This window comes from Corvus moneduloides, chromosome 12 (assembly GCF_009650955.1).
Source record: "Corvus moneduloides isolate bCorMon1 chromosome 12, bCorMon1.pri, whole genome shotgun sequence".
Taxonomy (NCBI): domain Eukaryota; kingdom Metazoa; phylum Chordata; class Aves; order Passeriformes; family Corvidae; genus Corvus; species Corvus moneduloides.
The window spans coordinates 9581920-9607568 of NC_045487.1; the positions used below are offsets into that span (position 1 = coordinate 9581920).

Below are 25649 nucleotides of genomic sequence, written 5' to 3' on the forward strand. Positions count from 1 at the left end.
ACAGCGTGTGGGTGATGAGCAGAACACTCTGAACATTACACAGCCTTTGGGAGGAGCAGTATGAGTGTTATCCTTATTGACATCTGGGAAATGGTGTCTCAGGAACTGTGTTAAAAACAAACCAAACCCACAAAATGTGATAAAAATGGACATGGACGGCTTTTTTATATTAAAATTTTATCCATAAGGCTGTGAAGAAATGCCCTCAAAATAATGTGACTAATAAAACCTGATTATGCAATAATTTCTGTTTGGAACAATCCCACTGGTTCTCTAATTTTTTTTTCCCCTCTGTAGAATACCTACTTTGGGCGTATTCATTTGCTTCTAGGTCTTGTGAGAACAGTTAAGTGTAGCAAACCTATTTTGATTTTGTGGTCAAAAATCAATGTAAATTGTGTCTTAATTACCAGTTGTGTAGAAATTTGCAGAACTTACTGACACATGAAAATCTGAGAAAGCATAAATAAATCAGAACAGAACTAACTTGCTTTCCAAGTGGGATAAATTTTGTCTACCTTAAGCCATCTATAAATTCGGGTTTTATTTAGGTTAGGCTCTCTTTAGAAGTAATTTGCAGCATGTCAAGGTGCATGCACAGGAGAGGCACTCCCAGGGTCAGCTAATTGAGTCATCTCTTTCTAAGTGAGAAGTGAGCCTGTGTGATTAGTTGGCTGTAATTGCCTGCTGTTTAGATTGCTCATATTAAGGGGAACCCACAGCAACTACTTGGGTATCAACTCTGATTTCTAATCTTAGATTTCAGTGTTACGAGTAGACATTATAAGCATGAACGGTTTGTTTTTGTAATTAAAAAAAAAAAAATAGTCAGATCAAGTAATGTTCTCTGTGCATAAAAATGGCTCAGTTTGTGCCCGTAACTATCACAGGCTTTGTGGCCAGTAATACTTGTGAAATAGTGTCTGAGTGATAGCAAAACATGGTGTTAGCTGCTAGACAGGCTATTTCATCGCAGTGTTTGTTACTGTGGTGTACACAAAAGAGTCTCTACATGCATAGTACAATTGCAAGTGAGATATTAACTCTCATGCTGCTCCAGAAATTAAATTACATTGAGGGGAGGAGTGTTGGGCTGTCCTTTGAGCTGGTTTTCTAGGAAATATCTGCTGTTTGTTAATTATAAAGGGGTAAATAAACCAGCATGGTTCTTGGTTGAGCCAAGCATTTCAGTTCCAATTCCGACTTGTACTCTGATTCACACTGAAATTCTTTGAAGAAATTTAGTCCCTCACTTAAGACTCTTAACTCTTGGTACTTGAGGCAGGGAGGATTCTGGCAGCCCTGCATGCCATCCTCACATGTCACAGCAGTGTCTGGAGCTTTGTCCAGCTTTGCTGCCACCAGAGCGTGTCTGAGGCTGCGTTCCTCCTGAGATGCTGTGAGCCTCTGCCAGCTGGCATTAGCTCAGATATGATGTGCCTGTAGAAGCACAGTGGCAGAAGTTTCTTACCAAAGTTCAGCCCTCTTCAGAATTTGCTTTTTCTTTAATGTTTTAACCGTGCAGTAGCTTAAGTGGCATTGCTCTATTTGCTTTCCCTGTTATCTGTGTGGGCTGGTCAGGTTCTGTCCACCTGTGCCTTCAGCACATCTTAACTTGCCAGCTAGCTAAAGTTTCCATTAGAAGTAGGGGAGCATCTCTGAGTTAGTCATGTCGTGATGCAAAAATCTGTAGTTTTTTAAAAGATGTACTAGTTTCCTCTTCTTTACCTGAATGTGATGAAGTAGGGGAGTGGTGGTTTTTTGTAAGAGAGTTCAGAAACTGGCAGTAGAGGAGAACAAAACCTTGACAGGTCAAGTCATGCAACTGCTCTTGCCACCTTCTCAATGGTTATTTTAGTCTGGCTGAGTAGACCTTATCATTGTGAAGCTTCCTGGTCTTTTTACAATAGTCTCACTGTGCCTAATTGTTCAGCTTTCATTTATCCTCACTAATCTGTCTTTAGTTACTTTCATATATGTCTTTTGTTTGTAATTCTCTCTAAATTCTGGTTTTCATCCCTCAGTTACTAAAGAAAACACAATGGCTTGCACAAAAGAATTGCGTTCAGCTTGCTCAAGCAGTGAAACTGTGTCTGTCTGGCCTAATCCTCCTTCAGAAGGAAAGCAGTAACATGAATACTGTCCTCCGTGTTCTTAATCCTTTTTTATTAATTTATTTTTTAAAAGTAAAGACAACATTAACCTTTTGGAGAAGAACAAAATAAAACCAGTCAGTAGAATATCTGCTGCAATTTAGTCACAGTGTTTTTTCTTGGCTATGAGGCAAAAGTTTGGACATCCATTTATTGCTTTTGTTCTGTTTCCTGAGCTTGTGTGATGGCATTGTGGGAGTATGTGCGCTTGAGGGTTTTAGATTTTGTTCCATGGATCATCTTTGATGTTTTAAGGAACTCAGGTGATCCACAGGATGAGGAATGTGTTCTATGGACCTGTGCCCATATTTGAGTAGGGGAGCTTCTAGAATGTTCAGGGAACTATGCTGGAGACGTTTAGATAAACTGTATAGTTGAAGCGGTGACTGCAAATAGAATTATCTGGTTTGGAAGAGAACTGGTAGCATTCAGAAATAAAATGCCTTAATTATCGAAAGATAATGAAGACTGAGAAGCAATGAAACAAGTGAAGGGGAAATATTAGCCTACTTGGAATACAGCTTGAATGCCTCAAAATTTGAGATTAATTAGGGACTAAGGCAAATAAATTATTCTCTATTGCAGAGTGTTTAGCTCCCTCTTTAAGAAATGTTCCTTGCAAAGCAATCTTGCATGATGAAAACTAACACCACATAGCTACTGGTCAGGACCAAAGACTTGATAACTAAGAATGTGGAGAACTGTGCGTATGTCACGGGATGGTGCTTGCCCAGGAGACTTCATGCTTCAGAATGTAAACTGTCCTCGGGTGAAGCTGGGGCAAGAATTCCCCAGAGTAGCTTTCCAAGGTCACATCCGCTCTCCTCCAAAACTGATGGAGATAACACGCTCTTCCCATGCAAGTAAGTCTCTTTGAAGCTGCTGCTATTGCTCATTGGCAGAGAGAATATACTGGACAATTTTTTTCTTGCAATGTAGTTTCTGTACTGTGCTGCAGTCTGGTCTGTTTTGTCGAAGTACAATCATGATTCTTGTTGAGGAAATGGTCATTTGCTGGAGGTTTTACTCCTGAAATGGAAACACAGTATGAGAAGAGAGAAAGTGAGAGAAATTATTTAGAACATGTCTGTAAAGTAGAGATTGCATTGAACATGCAGCAATGGTTGAAAGTGCTTTTTGACTGTCATTTAATTAGGTGTATTTAAGTTAGCAGTGTAATAGTCTTGAGTCAGCACTCATCTCTGCAGCACCGTGTTCTGCTTATTGGTGAAGTGGAACTAGGATGTCATTGTAAAGAACTTGCATATAAACTTCCACTCCTTCACTTCCTGTTGAAAGTGTACAATGTTTGAGAGGGACTTTAAGGTGGCACTTCATTAGATCAGCAGGAAGGTTCACTTTTATTTTTGCATTGTCTGCAGTAGTTCATATGTATGTTATTTCAGGATAATGGAGTTAGTGCTGTGAATGTGGTAAAAAGCCAGTTGTACTTCTCTATCATCTGAACCATCAAGAGGAAAATGTGCCCTAGCAATTGCAAAATCAATACTATATTTCCAGTCACTAGTTCTACTGAATTTTCTATTAAGTTTGGGCTTCCTGTGTGCAGGATGGTGTATAAAGCAAGCATGCCAAGGAGTCAAACTGGGGAGGAAAGTCTAAGGGAAAGGGTGTGAGTGATACTTGAACTTGTAAATGGAAAATGAGAGAAAAGATGGAAGCTCTTAGAGAGAGAAAGAGGTCTTCTGAACAGACCAATTGTGAAAAATTGTCAGTGGTAAAATGAAGATGCATCTAAAAAATAGTATCAATTAAGTTGAAGATTCATCTTAAGTCACTGGTCTTTGTCAGACTCAGGGAGATGGTATGAAGTAATCTTTCTTAACTAAGGAGAGGTTATGTGGATTATGGTAACAAGAGTATTTTGAAAGAGCAAAGCAATTATCATCTTGCTTAAAAAAACGAGATTAAATGTATGACTGCATCTTGGCAACAGTGGGATTTGTACATAAAAAGGTTGAGAGTTTCTGTAAGCGTTACAAGTACAAGAACATCCATTATACTGACTTGACACAGTGATAAGGTTGGGTTCCTGATGGAAGAAGGAAAACTAAGAAAGCAAAGAATTGCTTTAAAAATCACGTGCTGATTAAACCCCTCCTACCCCACTCCCTCCAGCTGATATTTCAAACATTCAGTCACCAGAGCTAGTATATGTAGAATTTCCTATCTAGTATATAGGATTTCCTATATAGGGCATATAGGAATTGAGGAAACAAGCCAAGGTTGCTCATGACCTTGCTGTGTTTGGTAAGTGTAATGGTGAGAAGATACTGCAGAGACCAGAGCACTGAAGACTAGAGCAGACAGTATTTCTGTTGATGTCGTAATTTGCACCTTCATTTGTGTCAAACTTAATGAGTAAAGGTAATGGCAGATAATTCCATTTCCTCAGCAAAAACTGCAAATGTACTTTAACCGCAACAGGATGGGGGGACTGCAGCATGCACTGCAGCAAAATTGATCTGGTATATTCCAGTATAGGCATAACAAATACAGCAAGCAAGCAGTTCTTGCAGATTTTTACCTTTGCTGAAGTTGATAACCATTTGATTTTGAAGCTGTGTTGTTAAGCTTACTGATGTTTTCCTAGTAGTGTAAAAAATTCTACAATTACAGCAAAGTGAGCATCTCCTATGTGTGGGTGGGGTCAGCAGATAAGCTGAGCCCACTTGTTAAGGCAGCTGCTCATTAACATTTTGGGGTTAGTTGTCAGAGCTGTGAGAAAGGCAGTAGGTACATAAACACCGTAGGCAGCTCTTTTCATATATTTTTGGTCAGCTAAGTATTTACTTACAGAAGCTTAAAAATCCCTCTGTTCTTTGTGAATATTGTTTTTCCAACAGTTTTGTTCAAAGCACCTGTCAGCAATTTCCAGAAAGTTGTGCTGCTTTCCATGCATCCCTGCCCCTCAGTAAGAGTAGGACTGAACGTTCTCATAATTTTTTGGCTTATAACAATTACTTTTGTAACAGTGTGGTTTGTGCTGATGACTGTGTGTAGGGGAGGACTCTTCTCTTTGCCTGTTAGGTTCATTTTGTAAGTTGATTCAAATTTCAAAATGCAGAGATGTTTTCACTTGAATTTTATTCAGATAATTTAGTGTAGCCTTGTTGAATTGATTACCATAATCACTGAAAAGATGCACCAAAAAATCCAGCTGTTTAATCTCTCGCTTTTGGTGTATTCAGTTTAACTTGCAGTACTTTCATTTGAGATAATAGTTTCTTTTTCTTTCATTTTTAATTTCTACAGTGGTTACTTTTGTAAATAGAAAAAAGTATTCCTTGGATTAATCCTTTCTTAAGGAGATGCTCTTGGAAATCATTCATTTGTACTGGCTGAGGGAGCAGGGAGTGAAGAGGTACAGGCAAAAGAAAACAATTTTTGTTTGTTGAGCAGAGGGTAATGGGAGACATAGGTCCAAGAACTTCTGAAGACAGAAATCAATTTAATCTTTTTTTTTTTTTTTTCTTCCCTCAGAGGTTGTTTTAAACTATAGTGCCCTTGGTTGTTTTTTTTTTTTTTTTATTACTACTTGCTCTACTGATCTTCCATGCTATCCTTTTTTTAAACATTGTTCATTGCATATGTGAATGCTCTGGTTTTAATTTAAAAGTATAAAAGGAGCCTGACGAATGCACAGCCTTAAATATTCAAAACACTGTAAGGGTAAAATCATGATGAGGGTGTTGAATGTCTGGGATTAGTGGGCATAGTGAACAACAAACAGCATTTAAAAACTGAAAAGGTGCTTTGGGGGCTGTTTACCTGTATTGTCATTAGAGAAGCTAGTCTTTGAAGTGTTCAGTCTTACTAAATGTATCTGATTGGGTCGGACATACAGCTCAAAGGTTGCTGTTATCGTTAGTAGGGATTTCTAAATGCAGAGGAACTGTCCTAGTGCTTGTCACTGTTCTGTGTAAGAAACAGTTACAGAAGTGAGCACTAGAGAGTAAAGGCACATACAGCATTGTAGCTGTGACCCCACTCGTAAATTTTACTTTGAGGTGACTTTTTATTCTATTTTAATGAAACAGAGGAGTAGAAATAGAAACAGCTCTACCTTGAGAGTAACACCTTTGATATTGCTAGCATTATATAACTTGAGATACTAAAAAGAAACATATTCAATTAACCAAATGAGTTTATTCCCTATGGATTCATCAAGATTACAAAGTCTCATTCTCTGCTTATCAAAACCTGCTTCTTTTTTTCTTCGCAGGTCATGGCAACCATAAAGAAAACAGTCCTTTCCTGAACAGTTCAGAAGCTGGCAAGGGAGGTGATTACTATGACAGAAATCTGGCCTTGTTTGAGGTAATTTCTAGCTGTTTTTTATACTTCTGATGTGATTTGTGATCTTCCATGATGGGAGGGATTGAGCACATCTTCCTCCCCAATATGCCTTTTTGTGGGTGTCCATCTGTTGTCAGAGGTACCAGCAGGCAGAGAGATCCTGTGTGGTGGCAGAGCTCAGGTATGATGACCAGCTGGGTCTGTGAGGCAGAGGTATAACTCTGTGTAACTGTATCCACCTGGAAAAAAGGAGGGGCAGACACTCATGCTGGAGCCTTTTCCATAAGTGATGGCACAGGGCCACACCAGGTGTGCAGGCTCTTCTGTGGGACTAAGTAGAGGGAGTAGCATCCCAAAGGCCATGCTGCTGTGCTGAAAATCCCTCAACCCCTTTCTGGAAGGAATTGTAATCAGGTTTTTAAACATGTGAACTGCAGGTCAGATCAGAGGAAGGAATAAGAAAAGGGGTGCTTGGCTCATGGCATGCCTTAAGGATGACCCCATTTGGGGTCAGTTTCTGCATCATGTACAAAGCACATAATGCTACTGATCCCACCAGAAACTGTTCAAGGTGATACCTAAAGATATGATAAAGCTGCAGACAGTGAAATCTTTCTCATCTAGTTTTTATTTCCTGTGTGGAAGGTTGTTTCTCTATACCATGCATTCCTTATTGTGCTACAAGACATGCAAGACTTTTTAATTTCAAAGGGAAAGGGAATGATTTTGTTCTGGAGCTTTTTTTCTTCTCTCCCCTCTTGAGCTTTCAGAAACAGAAATTGGATGGGATGAGTATAAAGGTGGGAGGCCCTCCATACATGTGGTTTTTGGGAATTTTGTCTAGATCCACATGAATTAGATAACATAGTTTGAAAAACAGGAAAATTATCAGACTGCATACATGTCTAGAATTAGCAGAGTTTAATCACTAAATCTCTGATTTGTTTGGCAACTTGACCTTTTCAAAAGTGTATCTGTTGATGTAAGTTGATGTTAGACATGCATGCAAGGTACACATTCATTTTCTTACAGTTCCAAGGCTCTGACTTCTTTATTGCTGTAATTACGCTTTTCAGCACCTAAGGAGAATGATTCATATGGTGCAGACATTTTGGCATAGCCTTTTCCTATCAGAGTTGCCCTCCTTTCAGAAAATTAAAACCTCTCATCAGTGGTTCAGGCACAGTGAAATACTCTGTCATTCCCTGGATGATTTTCCTGGTGTGTTCCCTGGTAGCCTCAGGCATGCCCAGGAAGGCATGATCCCAGCCACCCTTCAGAAATGCTGTGAACTGCAGAAGTTGACTTGTTGTCTTTTTCCACAGGAAGAACTTGATATACGACCAAAAGTGTCATCTCTGCTTGGCAAGTTGGTCAACTACACAAATCTTACTCAAGGTGTCAAGGAACATGAAGAAGCAGAAAGTACTGATGGATCAAAGAAGAAAGTATCAAAAGTAAGTAAAGATTCTCTCCATGGGCAACTGATGAATGGGATAATCCCCTATGTGATCTTTGGGGAGCTGGCCTCTTTTCTGATCTTTCTTAACCTCTCTCAGGAGCCACAACAGTGTTGCAAAGAAATGACATAGAACCTGTAGGGAACCAGCTGCTACCGGAGAAGATGTGGTGGTTAAAACTGTGTGCTACAGTGCAATTCCTTACACTCGGTGTGGATTTAGATAAGAAGGAGATAGGCTTTTAGTGGGATCCAAATTAAAACTAAACAGTCACCCAGCATTTTCCTAGTGCTGTTTTAGCTGCCCAGTGGTATCTGACACATCTCTAGAAGCCTGATAGGTAATGACACAAGGTTTGCAGGAGACAACACCTGTCTAGAGTGGTGGGTGGAGGTCAGATTGACACCCTGGGGCAGCTCAGGAGTCATTCTGGTGTCAGACACTTAGGCAACTGAATTCTGCCCCAAAGGATCTGCATTTAGATGGTTGGCCCATTTGGGCTGGCCTTGGAATGGCTGTAGCAGGTGAGGTTTGATTGTTGGTAGTTGATTTCTCTCAGGAGGGCAGTGCTTAACTGCTCCTTTCTCCTCTGGCAGTGCCGCAGGTGCTTTGGTTACTGCTGCACCTGCAAATGGTGTGGTTGCATTTTATGGCTTGCAGGCTTGTCAGTTTGCTTGCAAATTCTGTCAAAAGAAAGGTTTCCAAAAGATAGCACTTGAATTCTGCAGGTTTTATAGCACTGCCCTACAAAGTTTGAGCCATTTCAGAAAGAGATGGCAGTGATAATGTTGAAAACCAGCAGTGCTCTCAAGGAGCATGCATGTTACCCCAAGCTGAATGCCCTTACTCACACTCCAGTTCCTTACTCTGCAATTTTACACTGGGGATAACAAAGTTGTTTTGTCAATGTGAAGCTTAAAATTCAGTTTTATTTGAGACCACATGCACTAAAGTTCTGCAATATTGTGATTAATGAGACATCATTACAGGACTGAGCTAAGGTTGTCTGGGTGAAGTAGCTGCGTTCTGGTCCTATAAGCTGACATTAAAAACGTAATTTAAGCATTTTAATTATGATTTTCTTTTGTGTGGTACTTGTTACTGTATTAATGTCTGAGTCTTGTCCAAAGCTTTTACCTTCACATTACTAATAAAGAATGTCACCTGCATCTCTGTTTTAGCATGCTTTTGGTGGGAATAATGGCAGGCATCAGCTGTTAATATGGTATTATTGCATAATCTAAAATAATTTTCACCCTCTTGCTATCAGAAGCAGATTGATTAGTTCCCTAACAAAAGTAGAATGGTGAGGGATACAATAGATACAGTCCTTGTGATTTTGAGGAAGTTCTGATCACTTTTGCTGTTTATTTCCTTATTGATTGCCTGACCAGAGTACTAGGGTAAGATGCAGACCAATCTGGAAGCTTCTGTGATGGAAGAAGAATTGGGAGAATTTGGCAATGGGACTGTAATATACAGCTGGCTAAAGCAAATGTATATAAAATTTCACAAGGTAAAAATGGGGCAAATACCAGAAAACTGAGAACTTGTTTTCAGTCCCTGATGGAGTACCATGATTGTGTGGTCTTAATATTTCTACATCTAGGTGTGATTTATGCTTGCATATTTTCAAGCTGTTTGCAGCCATTAAAAAGGACTATTAACTTTATTAAAGCTTTGCTTCTGTGACAAAATGGAGTTCAGGTTTAATAACTGGGTTTTCCTGCATTATGTTTTCCCATGTCTCAAAAATGTGTGTTCACAGACTTCACAGATATTTTCTGTAGAGTGGGTTTGGTAACCTTTCCAAAAGTGACAGTATCATGCTGTATTAATATCTCAGTGTTTTCTGTGTAAACACTGCAGTTTCCTTAGGTGAACCTTTGTCTTCATGTCGGTCTCTGGGATAAATTACATCAGCTGCAATATTGTAACTGCAGGTTGAATTTCTTCTCCCTCTCTTGCCATGAGCAATATAAAATTTTAAACATCTTGCAGAATATAAGACGACTGAAAAACTTGGCCAATAATTACAACCATTAAACCCAGAAAATTCAAAAGCAGTAACTGGACAAGGGTATGGATTGAAGGTATTCAGAAACAGTGCAAATGGGATTCTTCTACATACTTGTTTTTAATGGTCTTTGAAGTATAAATCACTGTGCTGCTGTTACCTTATCTTTCCCATTTGAGCATGAGAACAGAAGTCTGGCAGTCCTCCAGCAGGTCTGTTTTAAGTGGTTAAACCACTGTTAACCCACCCGTTGTTGAGTGCTGCACTGAGAGTGCTCAGCTGGTGTGACAAAGAATAACCTGCCTGTCACTTGCTGGAACTGGCATCTCATAGGCAAGAGCTGGAGCAAGGCAGATGAGCAGCCTCTAGATCTGATATTCAAAAAGGAACTGAGGAAAGCAGTCCTTTCAGTAAGTGACTGTAATTCTCTTAGCAGGTAAGACACATCTCTCAGTGAGTACAGACATGCCAGACATGCCAGCCAAATCATATCCTTTCAAATCATTTCAGTGCAAGACATCTTAATATGAACATATTATCTTGTTTCAGCAACCCCACTAAATACTTTTGATAGTAGCATTCTGTGTTAGGTACAGGTCAGGTAAAATTGACACAACTCCAATGTAATATGGTAGAAATTGGAATGCTTATTCTTTTCTAAATACAGTCTTGCAATAAAGCACTTAACAGTCACAGTGCTATAGAAATATCCCCTTCTCATGATGGAAAAAAATTAGATAAACTGTTGTAGTTCATGTATCTTTAACAAGGCAATTCATTTCTGTGCTGCTGTCTGTCCTCATGCTATAGAGAACCGTGAGAGGTGTCATTGCTGATCAATGTCCCTGAGCCCTGCAGCCAAATGCTTTAATAACCCATCACACTGGCACAATGGAAATAGTGTCCTTCAGACTCAGATCAATATTTACATAAATTATGTGTGCAGCTGATGAGAGTGAGCAGAAACATGATCTGCATCACTGAAATTGAGACTGTTTTCGAGATTTTTCTGTCCCTTCTTAGTTGTTCTAAAACAGTGTTCTTCAAAATGTCTCTCTTTTATTTCATTTATGCAGCACAGGGTGTTACATTTTTTCATGTGGTTGCTATTGAGGCTGAACATAATAATACCCTTGTTTCAGGTCACATTCTGTTGAGACTTCAGCACTGGTTTAGTATCACTCAGTGATGATTAGATGCTATAAAAAAGGGTCAAGTCACTGCAGGTTATTGGTGTGTAGTGGTTAAATCTTTCTGTGGTCAAGATGGTTCAAGTAATATTTGTAGATCATTCTTTCTTGTATTTTCTTTTTCCACAGGGCTGAGAAAATCTAGACTAAACTTATGCCTGAGATACACTTAGTAATACTGTGGCTTGAGTTTCGGCTGTGGGCAGACACTTGGGCATTTCCTAGGCTGCTCTGCTCTGCAGTGGTCTCACAAGTGTACAACTAATGCACAATTTCTCTTCCTCTGTGGTCAAAGTGAGCTTGTAACTTGATAGGCTTAGGAGGCCACGTAAGAGGGAGGGGGAGAAGATGATGGAACAGTGGAGCAAAGCTGCAGGGACCACATAGGTCAGAAGACAGGAAAGAGCTGAGCTGAAGTGGATTCTTGTGCAAAGAAAGCTGGTGTTGGCAGGTGTGTAAAGGGCAGGCTGAAATCTCACCTGCTTTCATGGTGTGTGGAGGACTGTCATGTAGAAAACACAGTAAGTGTGGTCCAGTTGCTTCTCCTGTGTAGAAGCAACAGGTTGGGCTTCTTTTCTTTTCCCAGATGCCAGTTTTGACAAACTCTTTGACTCCTTTATCCTGAGATACCCACATGTCTGATAAAATTCACTTGATGGGTTCAGAGATGTTGTGAGGGAGTGACTGATGGAAGAATGGTCAGATGGATAATGATAAAATTATGTGGAATGTGTCCTTGAGAGGCAAAGTGTGCATTAATGTGACAGTAGGAAGCCCCTGTGCTGGGCAAAATATGCGCAGTGCCTGGCAACATTATTTAGTCCTTTCTCAGTTTATGTTTTTGCAGTTAAAGATACAGTTAGAATCAAAAGTATCTAAACCTTCCCTTCCTTGAGGAAATAAGTACACTATAAACAATACTCCATGAAGATCCTCCTCAACTATAGCACTGAAATAACTCAGTAAAAAATCCTTACCTTGCCCTGATCAGGACACTTAGGTAACAAGTGTCATTTTTGTTACTATCAGAAGACAACAATTCCTTTTGTCCTCATACATAATCCTGACAAAGCTGATCAGGTTAGATATTTAGGATGGTAATTTTTATAAAATGGCAGGTGATGGTTTAGGGAATTAAATTTTTTTTGGTACTATGGCACTGGAACATATGAGGAACAGCTCTAGCCCCATGCTTGTAGGTCTCATAGGGTAGCTCCACTGCAAACCCTCAGCACATGGTTCTGTTGCTCACTTTCCTTCAGGAGGTCCACCTGAGCTGTAGTGTGTATGAACAAAGTCTGGTTGATCTGTTTCAGCTTTAGTCACACAAGGAATTCAAAGCTGACTTCAGAAAACTCAGTCAGCAACTCCTGGCACTTCTAACAAAGAAAGGTTCAGATCATGTTCTTGGGCACAGTTCTGTTTCATGTCTGGCGGGGCAGGTTTCTAGTGCAGATGAGGAAATTCTGGATTGTAACATGTAATTGCAAGTTGAAGCACTAAATTCTTTGTTTGCTTTTGACCTGGTGATCTTATAAACATGTGATTCTTTAAGGATTTTGCTTTGTGTGTTGAAATACACTCTTGAATTACCTTATGTAAAGTTTTTGGCAGACATTTTGTTGCTTGCCTTAAGTGCTGTTGCTTTGGGTTCATGACTTAATTTGTCTATAAAGGTGCTATTTATTTTTGCATCTAGTTAATGCTGTGTGGAGTCAAATTTGAACAAGTTTTGTCACCTCCCTTTAATATCCTTCTCATTTGAATGATTGTTCAAGGGCTTCTTTAAATGCTGTCTATCTAATGTGTTTTGGAATTTATGTTTATTTATAGAAGGGAGTATGAAAAGGGATGAGCCTTTCAGAAGTGACACTCTATTCCTCCTGTGTTTTAGAATTCAGTATAATTTTAAATGCAAAAGGAAATCTCAGAAAGCAGAAGCAATGAAATGTCTTGGCAGGAAACCACAGAGATTTGGGACTCTGAAATGGTGCTGGTGCCAGGTGTGCCAATGCAACAAACATTTTTATATTCTTTGGAATAAAACCCTTCCCAGTGGCACTTTGATGCCATTATTTTGGATACTTATTCTGCAGGATGCTATGCTGAAGGCCAGTCGTGCAGTTCCTGTGAAATCATGCAACTTGTGTTTTCTCAGTTGCTGTCAAAAGTAATTCAGAGTCTGATGCTGACATTGAACTTAAGAAAGGGTAGAACCATTAGTTTTACATGGAATATATAAAATGGAATAAAATACATCATGTGTCCAGATTGCTTCCAAATCTTTTCTAGCTGTAACATGACAAAAGTAGGTTTTCCTTGAAACTAATTCTTGAACTCCGGGCAGTAGGGTAAGGTTCTATCTTACTTGCGGTCTGCAGCACTCGACACATTTCATACTAGAAACTCTATGGATCTAAAAAAACCCAAATAAATATATCTCCTGTTGTTAGTAGTCAGTGTTAAATACTGAGGATAATTACTTCAATATATGACAGGATCAGCACTTTGTTCAGAAATTCATGGTTTTGGAGTTTGTTGTGTTTTGTGGAAATCCAGCACAACAGTATTTGGATGTGTCTACCTTATGTTTCCCAGGTTTCTACCATTTAAAAAACTGAACTTTAAGGCTTTTTTGGCTATCTCTGCTCTGAATAATTTCAGTTAATGAATATCAACTTTTTTTTTTTTTTCCAGTCACCCAGCATGGGCACCCTGATGGGGGTATATTTGCCATGCATGCAGAATATCTTCGGGGTTATTCTCTTTCTTCGGCTGACTTGGATGGTGGGAATGGCTGGAGTTCTTCAGTCCTTCCTGATTGTATTGCTTTGCTGCTGTTGTGTAAGTATAATGCATGTGACATAACCTCTGTGAAACTACTGAGAGGCAGAATTGTAGGTGCTTGTATAAAGAAAAGTCACATTTATGCCAGACACCTCTGTCATGTTTGTAGCTGCGGGATTTTTTTTTAACTTTTTGTTTTTTACTGTTACTTCTAAACTGACAAACTGTATCTACTATAAGTATAGTCTTATAAAGAGTGTCTGTTTAGCAAATAGCTGTTTTTCCATGCCTGCCCCGTGTGAGGCCTGCCTGCTTTGCTGGACCAGCCTTTGTTGGAATTGTAGCTCTGCAGATGGAGGGACACCTGCCTTCTCTTATCTTGCTTTGTCTGCAGACACCCATTGTTTGACCTGATAAAGCAGGGGCCATCTCGAACAGAGGTCTCAATGGCTCAGTGATTAAATTCCTGCTGCCCTTGTTTTCTTTTAGATAATGACAGACAGAATAAATAGAAATACTGTATCATATATGCAGTGGCAGCTGTATTTTATCAAGATAATAAGTTATGTTTTAAAAAGTGTTATTGACACAATTGCTTCCTTTTCCCTGTTTTCCCCAGACTATGTTGACAACCATATCAATGAGTGCAATTGCCACAAATGGTGTTGTTCCAGGTAAGTGTAGTTAGTAAGTGTCTCAGCTGTGTTAAAAATATAAAAAAACCCAAAACCTAATTTGCTATAAACTGTTAACATGATTTTATTCCAGAGAAATTTGCTTAATCCAGAATACAAAGCCTGAATTAATATCTAGTATTTCTTCTTAGTATCTATCAGGTTAAAGATCAATTTATTTGGTTTTTACCCCTGTGCCAATAAAAAAAGATACTTCAGTTGAACCTCAAAATAGCAGATGGACTGTATGTAATTCTGTTGTATTCTTTTTGTGCATATTTAAAATTTTATAGCAAGAAATTATAATTTTACTCTCACTTTTCTTGTTTCACAGCTGGTGGCTCCTATTTCATGATATCTAGATCATTGGGCCCAGAATTTGGTGGAGCTGTAGGGCTGTGTTTTTACTTGGGAACAACATTTGCAGGAGCCATGTATATCCTTGGTGCCATTGAGATTTTATTGGTGAGTAATACCAGAGTAATCCTGCTTTGAAGACAAATAACATATAGAAAGTGCCCCAGTATTCTTGTCCCATATTTGCATATACATTTACAGGAAGAGACTGGCAGGTCTCCAGTTCCTTGGTGTCCAATTCTTTACCACTAGTGCTTCCCTTTGGAAGCTGCATGCTCTGAGTATCCAGACTGGGAGCTCTTCTGACAGATGAAAGTGTGACTTAATCCAAGACACATGTTCCATCTTTGATAAAGTTGGCTCAGTTGTACTGCTGACATAGAAAGGGCTGTTATCTCTTGACTCTTCCTGTAAAAGATTCCCAGTGAAAAGCATGTTGTGGAATGGAAATGGATTTACATTTCTAGTATACGTATATGATTCCAGACAGAGTTCTGTGCTGGTGTTCCTCCAACTCACTTTTGCTTTCTCTTCTTTCAGACATATATTGTGCCACAAGCAGCAATTTTTCATCCATCTGGTGCCCATGATGCATCCAGTGCCATGCTGAACAACATGAGGGTGTATGGCACTGTATTCCTAATTCTGATGGCAGTGGTGGTGTTCGTAGGTGTGAAGTATGTGAACAAATTTGCTTCTCTCTTCTTGGCCTGTGTAGTAATATCCATCCTGTCCATTTATGCTGGAGCTATTAAGTCCATCTTTGATCCACCTGAATTTCCGTGAGTAATATTTCTGGATGTGGGTTATAGCTTTGCCTGTGGGTCTGGAAGCTGGGGTATCATGTAGGTTACTTAGAACTTGTGCCTGATACATTGTTGAAGATACCTTTTTTTGTGAACTACTTCCAATATTTTTAGCTGTGTATAATGACAGTGAGCAGAGCTCATGGAAGAGAAGTTTCTTAGGCTAAAATGAACACACGATTGCACGTTTTAAACTGTTTGGTAGAAGGAAGTCTCATGAGGCTGATGGAGGCTGACACTGCTCTGCTTCCTGCAGAGACAATCCAGTCTCTTGGCCCGCGGCTGTTCAGATTTGAGTGACAGTGTTGCTGGGTTATTTGTGGCAGTTCTTAGGGAGCAGTTTGGCAGGTCCCTTTTCCCCAGGCCAGTCAGACACAGCACACTGCCTTCATGGTTGGAAATTCATGGTTTGGTCAGCTCCTTGCTGAGAAACTGGGCAGGTCTTGGGAGTGTGATGTGGGGCCATGCTGAGGCTCCAGAAAAACTTCCCCCGCTCTGTGAGGAGCCTGCTCTGGACCCAACACATGCTCCTTGGCATGTTGGCTGCTAAACATGAAATCAGCTTCTTGAGCCTGGAGCTGGAGCAGCAATAATGTGGATGCATGTGTTTTACCAGGAATGCAAACTGTATTTTCTGATACTGCTGAAAAGAGATGAATGGAATGGAAATAGAGGAGTTGGATCTGCATAATTATTCACATCTTGAAATGCTTTGACCATAACTAAGTACTTGCAGCCCTCAAGTCTTCCCTTTGGATATTTAAGGCCCAGTGATTATAACGTTTTAGAACAGCGAAGGTTTACAGCAGTAAAAATAAAACAATGTCTCTACATCCCCCTCATTATCTCTTAGATTGTTCTTGAATGTTTTCTCTATCTTTCTTCTTGGACTGTATTCCTCCTTTTTTTTTTTTCCCCTAAGTAACAAGATAGTGTATTTATTTTTAATTTTGTAGGGGAAGGCTTCTTGGAAGCTACAGTTCACAGGCCTGCAAACCATGCAAAAATGGCCCTGTGTTTTCCATTTTCCTGTTTTCAGTGATCAATAAGACCTGTGAAACAATTAAAATGGAATTAAAATTAAAATGGAAGAAACTCTTTTCCTGTGGGTGTTTTCTGACAGTGGGAAGAAAAGCTGAGTGACCTTTAAGTAGCAGGGAGCTGTTACATTAGATCACTGTCTTGTGGAATTGTCTTTGGACAAGTGGATTAAAAATTTTTCAGTGCTGGACTAAGTGATGTTTGTGGTTAGACAAAGCGCAACAGGCAGTGGAGGATTTTAGCAATTAAGCACAGTATCTTCTGATAAGAAGAATCTTTCCTTATTTTGATTTTAATATATGTTCCTAATTCTGAATCTAAAATGTCAGGGGTCATTCAAGTGTTGCGATATAGAAACTGAGTTAATGAGATTCCAAATATCTTTGGATATTCTAAGTATCTAGTAATTTAAATTCTAGTACCCTTCACATTTCTTCCACTCCAGTAGTTCTGTTTAATAAAAAAACCCGAAACAACCCCAAACAACAAAAAACACAAAAAGTGTCCTAATTGATCCCTTTCATTGTTTAAGATAAATCAATCAAATTCCATAAATCACATTGACGTGGCTCTTTATACCTCTCCCTAAAAGTAGCTTTATACTTGTGGCCCTTAAAAGGAGCATATACAGTCTTTGTCATGCTACCACCATCCTTTTGAAGGTGAGAAATTATGTAGCAAACTAGAGCCACTTGAAGTTTCCACATGATGTAAAAGAATAAGTATGGGCAATATGTTCATTTTCCCAGTAACATCCAATAACACTGGTGTTCATGTTTCCCTTCCAGGATTTGCATGTTGGGCAACAGGACTCTGTCAAGAGATCACTTTGATGTTTGTGCCAAAACTGTAGTTAAGGATAACATAACTGTGGCCTCTAAGCTTTGGGAGCTCTTCTGCCACAGCACAAACTTAACCACTGAACACTGTGATGAGTATTTCCTAATGAACAATGTCTCGGAGATAGCAGGAATTCCAGGAGCTGCTAGTGGCATTTTAATAGGTATGGTAGAACATTTTTTTTTCCCTTTAAGAGGAGGCATGCTGAGCAGCTGAAATGGGTCAAACTCTTCCCTGCTGGTTAAGAAAGAGGGACTGAAGAAACATAATTACAGTGAAGAAAATTATCTTCAATAAAGAAAGTCAAGTCTTACGACCTTTCAAAAGAGGAGATGGCACTTTTGTCCTGATACAGCACTTGTCTGCTCTAAAATTGATTCAATTTCCCTTATTCATCTCATAATTTCAGCATGAAGTCAGCTGTAATTATGAGTTATACTAAGATTAATAAATTATTAAAGTTTTTCGGAACTCTGTAGTGACAGCTCTCCACTTTAGACAGGTTAAGATTATGCCCTGAAAGAAGAGTACTTGTATAGAAACAGCGTGTCTCCTTCTTTGCCCACTCCTGAATAAAGCATAATTGAAAAGTGTTCATTATTGAAAGGAACACCTGAGCAGCTGCTTTGTGCAGGTGCTGAGTCCTGAGGGTTCCCATTTTCTCAGAAACCAGCAGTCTAGTTTCTAAGATTACAAGAAGACTCAGCATTTGTTAGTGAAATTTCAAATGCCAAACATATAATTCTGTAATTCTTCACTGACTGAAGAATAAACCCATTTCTGTCTAGAAAACTGGTCAATATTGCTGCTTTGCATTCTCTGAGCTACTGTGTGGTATGGTGGCTCATAAAAATACTCGGTGTATTTCCTTGGGTTGAAATGGGTATGAGGTTAAAAGAATGTTACATTTAGTAATAATGAAGGGTAAGTTGCTTAGACTTCTGTAGGTTATTGATACGTATTTGTGGTTTTGTGTTGATCACTGAACTGCATTTGTAATCCTCAGCTGTAAACCAATTATAATGAGAACGGGTTTGAACTGAAACATGCTTTTCTTTTCTGTGGTGTGACGATAACCTTGAAGACAACTTATGGAGCAACTATTTGGAGAAAGGAGAGATACTGGAGAGAGCACATCAGCCCTCTGTGGATGTAGCAAGCCAGAAGAACAACCTGCACCTGTATGTGCTGTCAGATATCTCCACGTCGTTCATGGTGCTGGTTGGCATCTTCTTCCCTTCAGTGACTGGTGAGAATGCTGGTGTGAGGGGGCTTCTTCGGGCTCTGAGCTTCCTCCCACCCTGTGATCTTACCAAAATGTACTTTCAGGTATCATGGCTGGTTCAAACAGGTCAGGGGACCTCAAAGATGCACAGAAATCCATCCCTGTTGGAACAATTCTCGCCATTGTCACCACATCACTAGTCTGTATCCTTTTAAAATTACTGGAGTGCTGGTACATTGTATCTGATTTGTGGAGCTGCTTTCAGGTCACCAAATTGTCAGTGCAAGTATGATTGGCCAGTGGGAAAAAAAAAACCAAACAGTACAACATCAGTCCTTGAGCTGAAAGAAACAACTTTAATTATTATCCTGTTATTTTCCATCCCCCTTTTTGTGGGCTCTGTTCTGCATTCCCATTGCTGTTCTTTGCTACACAGTGATCTATAGCTTTTCAGGCTGGTGGTGTACTTGGAGATTTTTGGGATTTTTTAGGTTGCAGTGAAACATTAAGATGAGGGGAGGCTTTAATGGGAGAGTTCATAAATTTCAGTTCCTTTTTTTAAAAAAATAGCCTTTTTTTGGAATGACTTTAAGGAGTATAGGTTTTCTTGAACATTTTAGGACAAGATAAACTGGAGTCAGAAATTTGACTAAATGTTCCCAAGTGTTTTTTCAGCTCTTCAGGGCTTAGGATGACAGGAGCTTTGCTTAGGAGAGACTGTGTTCATCTCTGCTCTCCTGCTAAAGAAGAGATGAGCCAAGATCTTTCAGCTTTATCTAGCTCTTGGTGTCCTAAAGGACAATTTATCAACAAAGAAGATTAAAAAAAAGTCAAAAGAGCTTTCTGAATCAGACTCACCCCAAGGGCAGCTGGCCAAGATGGTGACTCTCCTGCAAATTCTGCTGTTTCATTCCTGTTTTTTTGCCAAAACTTGCCAAGCTGTAAATCAGGATCCCAGCTCGCTTGTCTCAGCTCTTTAGGAGCACAGCCTTTCCCAGCTGTCACTTTGGGAACTGACCCTCTACCAAGAAGTCAGCATTTCCTGTGGACATAATAAATATTAACACAGGTCACAGCCAATAACCCCCAGCTCCACTGGCAGCTCGGGCCTCACTCAGTGGGTAACTGAATGTGTCCATGTTCATACGCCACCCTGGGGGAGGCTGACACTGTCACTTCTAGGAGCAATGTTTCTCCTTTTGTTGCAGTTTGTAACTTATAGTTGCATTTCAGGGGTAGAATTCAAGATTTAACCATTTGTATGAACTTAATTTACAAAACCAAAAACATCACTGGAATGCCAGATCCAAAAAGCCTGAGGTGTCTTGTACTCCCCAATGCAGAAGGCAGTACATTTTAATAACAAACCTGATAGGCAAAGACTTACTGGTGATGTAAATGCCAGCTGAGACTACAAAAAAAGGAGTGTGCAAAGTAATGGTTTGCCATATGTTCAAAATATCTTCAGACACAGGAGAAGGAGAGAGAAAAGAAAGATTTTTAACATCAGCTTCTGTACTAGCAGAAGATTAAATTGACATTTTAGTGTAAAAATGCTTCATTTGATTTTGTCTCCTTTATCATAACATTTAAATCTGTCTTTTCTAAAAACTGAAACTTAGAAGAACTTTTTCTCTGTAACATTAGAAGGTATATGTGAGCATGAGACATTAATCTACTTGCCAGCTTTACCACATACTTGTGGAGGTGCTGGAGTGCAAATGCCACGGGATGGAGGCACATACTGTCCTTTACACAATACTTTCGTCTGCCTAAATAAATTCTGCTTCCTTAGCATGCTCCGTCCTCCAGACTTCAGTTGTGTGTTATTATTTGGAGCCTGCATAGAAGGTGTTGTCCTGAGAGATAAGTAAGTTTTACTGCTTTAATGCTCTCCTTTGTTTTTCTTTTTTTTTTTTGTAGTGTAGGTGTGTTCTTGCCCATCTTGTCTGCATGCCCCACTCCTTCCCTTGTTGGTTTTTTTGTTTTGTTTTGGGGTGGGTTTTTTTGTTGTTTTGGTTTGTTTTTTGTGTGGGTGTTTTAGTTGGTTGGTTGGTTTTTAATTTTTACCTCTGGGTGCCTTTTAAACCATATTTGTATGTAAATTGTAAACAGTGTTTTTGGAAACTTCTTGTATTCAATCTGATATTTTCTGGCATGGCACCTTCAGATTTTCCATCCCATGTCTTAATTCTCGCATTTTTTTGCTGATAGTGAGAAATAATGCTGTGATAGTAATACAAGAATTTTAAAATACATATAATGAAAAAAAGTTTTTGAATTGTTGAAATCAAGCTACAGACACTTTCTATCTGTATATCAGAAGTAACTCAGATTGTTTGCTACTTCCTGTGTCTCCTAGTTAAGAACATAATATAGTATTATTAATAATATAGTGTAGTATATGAAAAATATGGTATTACTAATAACAGTGTATAAATGACATGTTAAAACTCACCCAAAAACCCCAAACATGAGTCTCAAAATAGTCCTTAGAATATGAATGCCTGGGTGTGCTCCTGCCTGCAGGTACGGCGACGCGGTGAACAAGAACTTGGTGGTGGGCACCCTGTCGTGGCCCTCGCCGTGGGTCATCGTCATAGGGTCCTTCTTCTCCACCTGTGGGGCGGGTTTGCAGAGCCTCACCGGGGCCCCCCGGCTGCTGCAGGCCATAGCCAAGGACAACATCATCCCTTTCCTCTGGGTTCGTACGCCTTAAAAGGCTTTCTGCTCATACTGCCTAGCCAGCTATCTGACTTCGTGCTCTCGGAAATCAGATTTATTCTCCCCAGTTTGCCCAGCACTGAAGTGAAGGGCAATATTTTTTATTTTGATTTTTTTTTTTCTTTTGTTGAAAACAAGGAATACTTTCAAGGATTTTTAACTAGACTTACGTGGTAATTTTATCAAGAAGTTGAACATCTAATTCTGTGAAGCACAGAAAGCCGTTAGAATAATTTGACTCCTTCCTCTAGAGAAGGAGAAGTATGTAGGAGAATTACTATTGACTTTAAAAAATGTAATTTGCTTTTTTCCCATTTCAACCTTGTTAAATACCTGGAAGATATGCTTAATGTCTCTGTTTCTTCAGATCTTTGGTCATGGAAAAGCGAATGGTGAACCGACGTGGGCTCTTCTGTTAACAGCATTAATTGCTGAGCTGGGAATCCTTATTGCTTCACTTGACATGGTGGCTCCAATTCTCTCAATGTAAGAAACAGGCTGGTTGCTGTCTTGGGGGGTGGAATAGAAATACTCTTGAGTTTTGCTAGTTTGATTGTCTTTCGGAACCATATCTTAAACCAGTAAAGCAAATTCCTGGAGCCTGAGTTCCACTTCTGTAATTTCTATGAATCCTCTGACTTCAGGCTCTACATATAAATCTGTTTGTTTCTGCTCTGGAGTATTCTGCGAATAGGCACGTTTTTATTATCTTTATTTTTTTTGGAAAAACATTTTAATCACAGAACAAAGACGGCATTATGTTGTGAACAGATCTGACTTGCTCCGATTAAAAAATTGTTCTAGCTACTTGATGCTGATAGTTCAGGCTAATAAAAATCAGAGGGATAGGCACATGTGACAGGGCAGTGGGATTTTGACTTGAAATCAATCATGTAATAATAATATATGCCAGGATCTATAAATGTGCATGCTAAAAGGTTTTGCACTTTTGTTTTGCAGGTTTTTCTTGATGTGTTACCTCTTTGTTAACCTTGCATGTGCAGTCCAGACACTTCTGCGAACTCCGAACTGGCGGCCTCGCTTTAAATACTACCACTGGTGAGTGAAAGGCTGGCACCTCACTGAGCCTGCAATCTGCACTTGAGAACCTTGAGGGCAAGGGGCATCTTTTATTTCTCTGGTTATCAGCTGTACACAAGAGCCAGACTCAGATATGTCATGGCACGAGTTTCATTTTAACAACAGGATACTAAAACTGATGGAACTGGGGAGATCCATTGGAGGCTTTACTTTCACTGCCAGTTCAGAATAGACAGCTTAAAGAAAAAAGAGCAGGAGTGTAACTGGCTTGTTTTTAAGCTTTTCTGCCCCACTACTTACTAATATCTTTGCTTTTTGTTTTAGGGCCCTTTCGTTTTTAGGCATGAGTATTTGCCTGGCACTGATGTTCATTTCATCTTGGTATTATGCTTTGGTAGCTATGCTTATTGCTGGCATGATTTACAAGTACATCGAATACCAAGGGTAAGTATTAACTGGATAAGAAAGGTTAAGAAGGAGGCTGGATCTATTTTTAATGAATTATATTGATTGTTCACATTTGGAAAAGAAACTGTCCAGAGATGACTTGAAGGGCTTTCCTTGTTAGATCATTTTTGTTCTCATTATTTTACTGTGTCATTGCTAAACAAAAGCCCCAAAGTACTTTCTGGTTAAGCTTCTAAAGCTGTTAGGTGAAACGAATCACAGGAAGTAGAAAATTGGTTGGGATCTTATCTGCTGTATACTGCACATGATTACTTCAGAACAGCTGATGCCAACCATTCCAATTTTTCTGGTGCAAAGGTCTGTCTAGAACAGTCCTTGAAAAGTTGAATCTGCTGATTGGATTGCTGAAGATTAACACTGGATGGGAGTCAGGCTGTAGTGTAGCTTTATAACTTAATTTGGCCTAATAACTAAATTGGGTGTTGAAATGCCAGATGTTTGTATATGCTTGGGAAGCCTTCTCTGTAGTGTTGATTACAAATTAAGCCTGGAATGGTGATGTCATCACATATGTTTTACTGAAACATTTGCATTTTTCTCATGTGATCTGTGACACAGACATTCATGTACAAGTTATAAATGTAGATGCAATACATGCTATGTGTCACATTATTAAACTCATTGCAAGGTGCTCAAGTCTCTACAGCCTGACTGTAAATGTAAAATTAAGTGCTCATGGAGCCCTATGTTGGCTGAACTGTTTGTTCTTCACAGTGCAGAGAAGGAGTGGGGTGATGGCATCCGGGGCCTGTCACTCAGCGCAGCGAGATACGCCTTACTCAGACTGGAGGAGGGCCCTCCACACACAAAGAACTGGAGGTACTCATCTTGGACTAATGAAATTACTTTCATGGTTATCTGCTTACACTAAAGGAATTTAACTGGACTCCAAACAAGATGCTTTTGGTCTGTGTGAATGAATTTATATGCCTAGAATACTTAAAAAAGAAGTGTTGAGTTTGCAGTAGGCTGTCCTGTCACTACCAAGCCCTGCTGTATGGACCCTATATGGAAAGACCTTTAGTGCCCCTTGGATCTTTAACTGGACTCCAAATTGGTGAATTCAGAATTGGAACCTGGGGAAACTGGAAGTCTGTGAGTACAGAGGAGTAGAGGCCAGGAAACGAACAGTGGCCAGCATTGTTCCTTCTGATGTCATCTCTTCTTGGTGTTGAGAACAGATTAAGTGGGCAAGAACCTTCCTCTTGGTTGGGCATGGCACAGCCCTTGGGCTCTGAACAAGAGGACTTGGAATCCACCAAAGACAGAGTTTTATAGATCTTTTTATACTTGCTCAGCCAGACAGAAGAGGATTCGATTGATTGTGTAGCAATACCTTAAAGAACAGAAGGAAGGTGGGATCTGTGTTTAGATGAAAATATTTTCGTGTTTTCCATGTGCCAGGTTTCTGGATACAGAATACAGGTATTTTCTTGGCACAGGTATCCAGACAGATCTGGGAGAACAGTCTTACAGTATGAACACTATGTATGCTCCAAAAGTACTTAAAAGAGCCTTGAAAAACATGCCTGTAAATAAAACACTAATACAAGCCTCTTAAACTGAGTTTATCAGCAGGTTTTATTACTGTCAGCACAATGCAGCAGCAGAGTTCCCACAGTTTCATATCTGTGTTTAACCAAGAGAAACAAAACATTAAGTAAAACCTCTCAAATGTGTCAGATACAAAAAGAACGTTTCCAAGTTAATATTCAAGCACAATATAACTGATGAGAGGCAGTTTTTTACGTGTTATTGTTAAAGCCTTAGTTAAAAGATACATTGTCTTTTTTATTTTCTCCAGGCCTCAGTTGCTGGTGCTTCTGAAACTTGATGAAGATTTGCATGTAAAATACCCCAGACTGTTAACATTTGCATCCCAGCTGAAAGCTGGTAAAGGTTTGACTATCATAGGATCAGTCATCCAAGGGAATTTCTTGGAAACTTATGGGGAAGCCCAGGCTGCTGAGCAGGTCAGTGTCCTAAGTCCTGAAGTAGAAAGGGGTGGGTGGGCAGGTAATGTGAAATTTTGTTTCCTAATCATACATGGGAAAAAACATCTTATTAAGGCTTGTGTGAAACACAGGACAAGTTGAGCAGTGCTACAGCTGTTCAGTAAAGGACTTGCATACATGTTTCAGCTGCCAGTTGTGCCTTTGGGAATGCAAGATCAATGCTCACAATGTTTGTAAACAGCCTTACTGCAGAAAACTGTCTTCATTTATGGGAAATAATTACTATGGAAGTTTCTGTATGCTGCTTATTGGAGGGAAGAGGGCTATTTAGTTTTCTGAACATTCCAAGTAGCATTTCAGTAACTGTCAAACTTAGCAAATGTGGTTTTTTTCAGTGTGTTGATAAATTTATTACAAAAAGCATTGAAGGATGGTCCTGAAAATTTTTCAATAAATTACTTAATCTTCCTCATTGTGTAAACATGACATCATAGCCGTGTTTACATATGTATAGCATCAGCATATTTGTTTTCTTCCACAGAGGCTTTTTCTGTAGGAAAGTTGTTACAAAAGGAAAACTAATTCATGGGC

General features: G+C 39.5%; 1 protein-coding gene across 6 annotated transcripts in view; it reads left to right on the forward strand.

Annotated features, from left to right (window-relative positions):
• Positions 1 to 25649, forward strand: part of SLC12A4 (solute carrier family 12 member 4) — a 46667-nt gene that overhangs the window by 13813 nt on the left and 7205 nt on the right. For 4 of the 6 annotated variants that reach the window (XM_032121754.1, XM_032121755.1, XM_032121759.1 and 1 more), the window contains exons 2-17: positions 6400 to 6494; positions 7799 to 7930; positions 13838 to 13984; positions 14547 to 14601; positions 14936 to 15066; positions 15499 to 15740; positions 17594 to 17808; positions 18730 to 18894; positions 18975 to 19073; positions 20683 to 20740; positions 21400 to 21574; positions 21962 to 22080; positions 22555 to 22653; positions 22960 to 23079; positions 23818 to 23922; positions 24908 to 25076. In XM_032121754.1, the coding sequence (XP_031977645.1) occupies positions 6400 to 6494; positions 7799 to 7930; positions 13838 to 13984; positions 14547 to 14601; positions 14936 to 15066; positions 15499 to 15740; positions 17594 to 17808; positions 18730 to 18894; positions 18975 to 19073; positions 20683 to 20740; positions 21400 to 21574; positions 21962 to 22080; positions 22555 to 22653; positions 22960 to 23079; positions 23818 to 23922; positions 24908 to 25076 (2126 nt within the window). Of the gene's footprint in view, positions 1 to 2829; positions 3017 to 6399; positions 6495 to 7798; positions 7931 to 13837; positions 13985 to 14546; positions 14602 to 14935; positions 15067 to 15498; positions 15741 to 17593; positions 17809 to 18729; positions 18895 to 18974; positions 19074 to 20682; positions 20741 to 21399; positions 21575 to 21961; positions 22081 to 22554; positions 22654 to 22959; positions 23080 to 23817; positions 23923 to 24907; positions 25077 to 25649 lie in introns of those variants that run through there. The other 2 variants (XM_032121756.1, XM_032121757.1) reach the window with 2 other exon arrangements.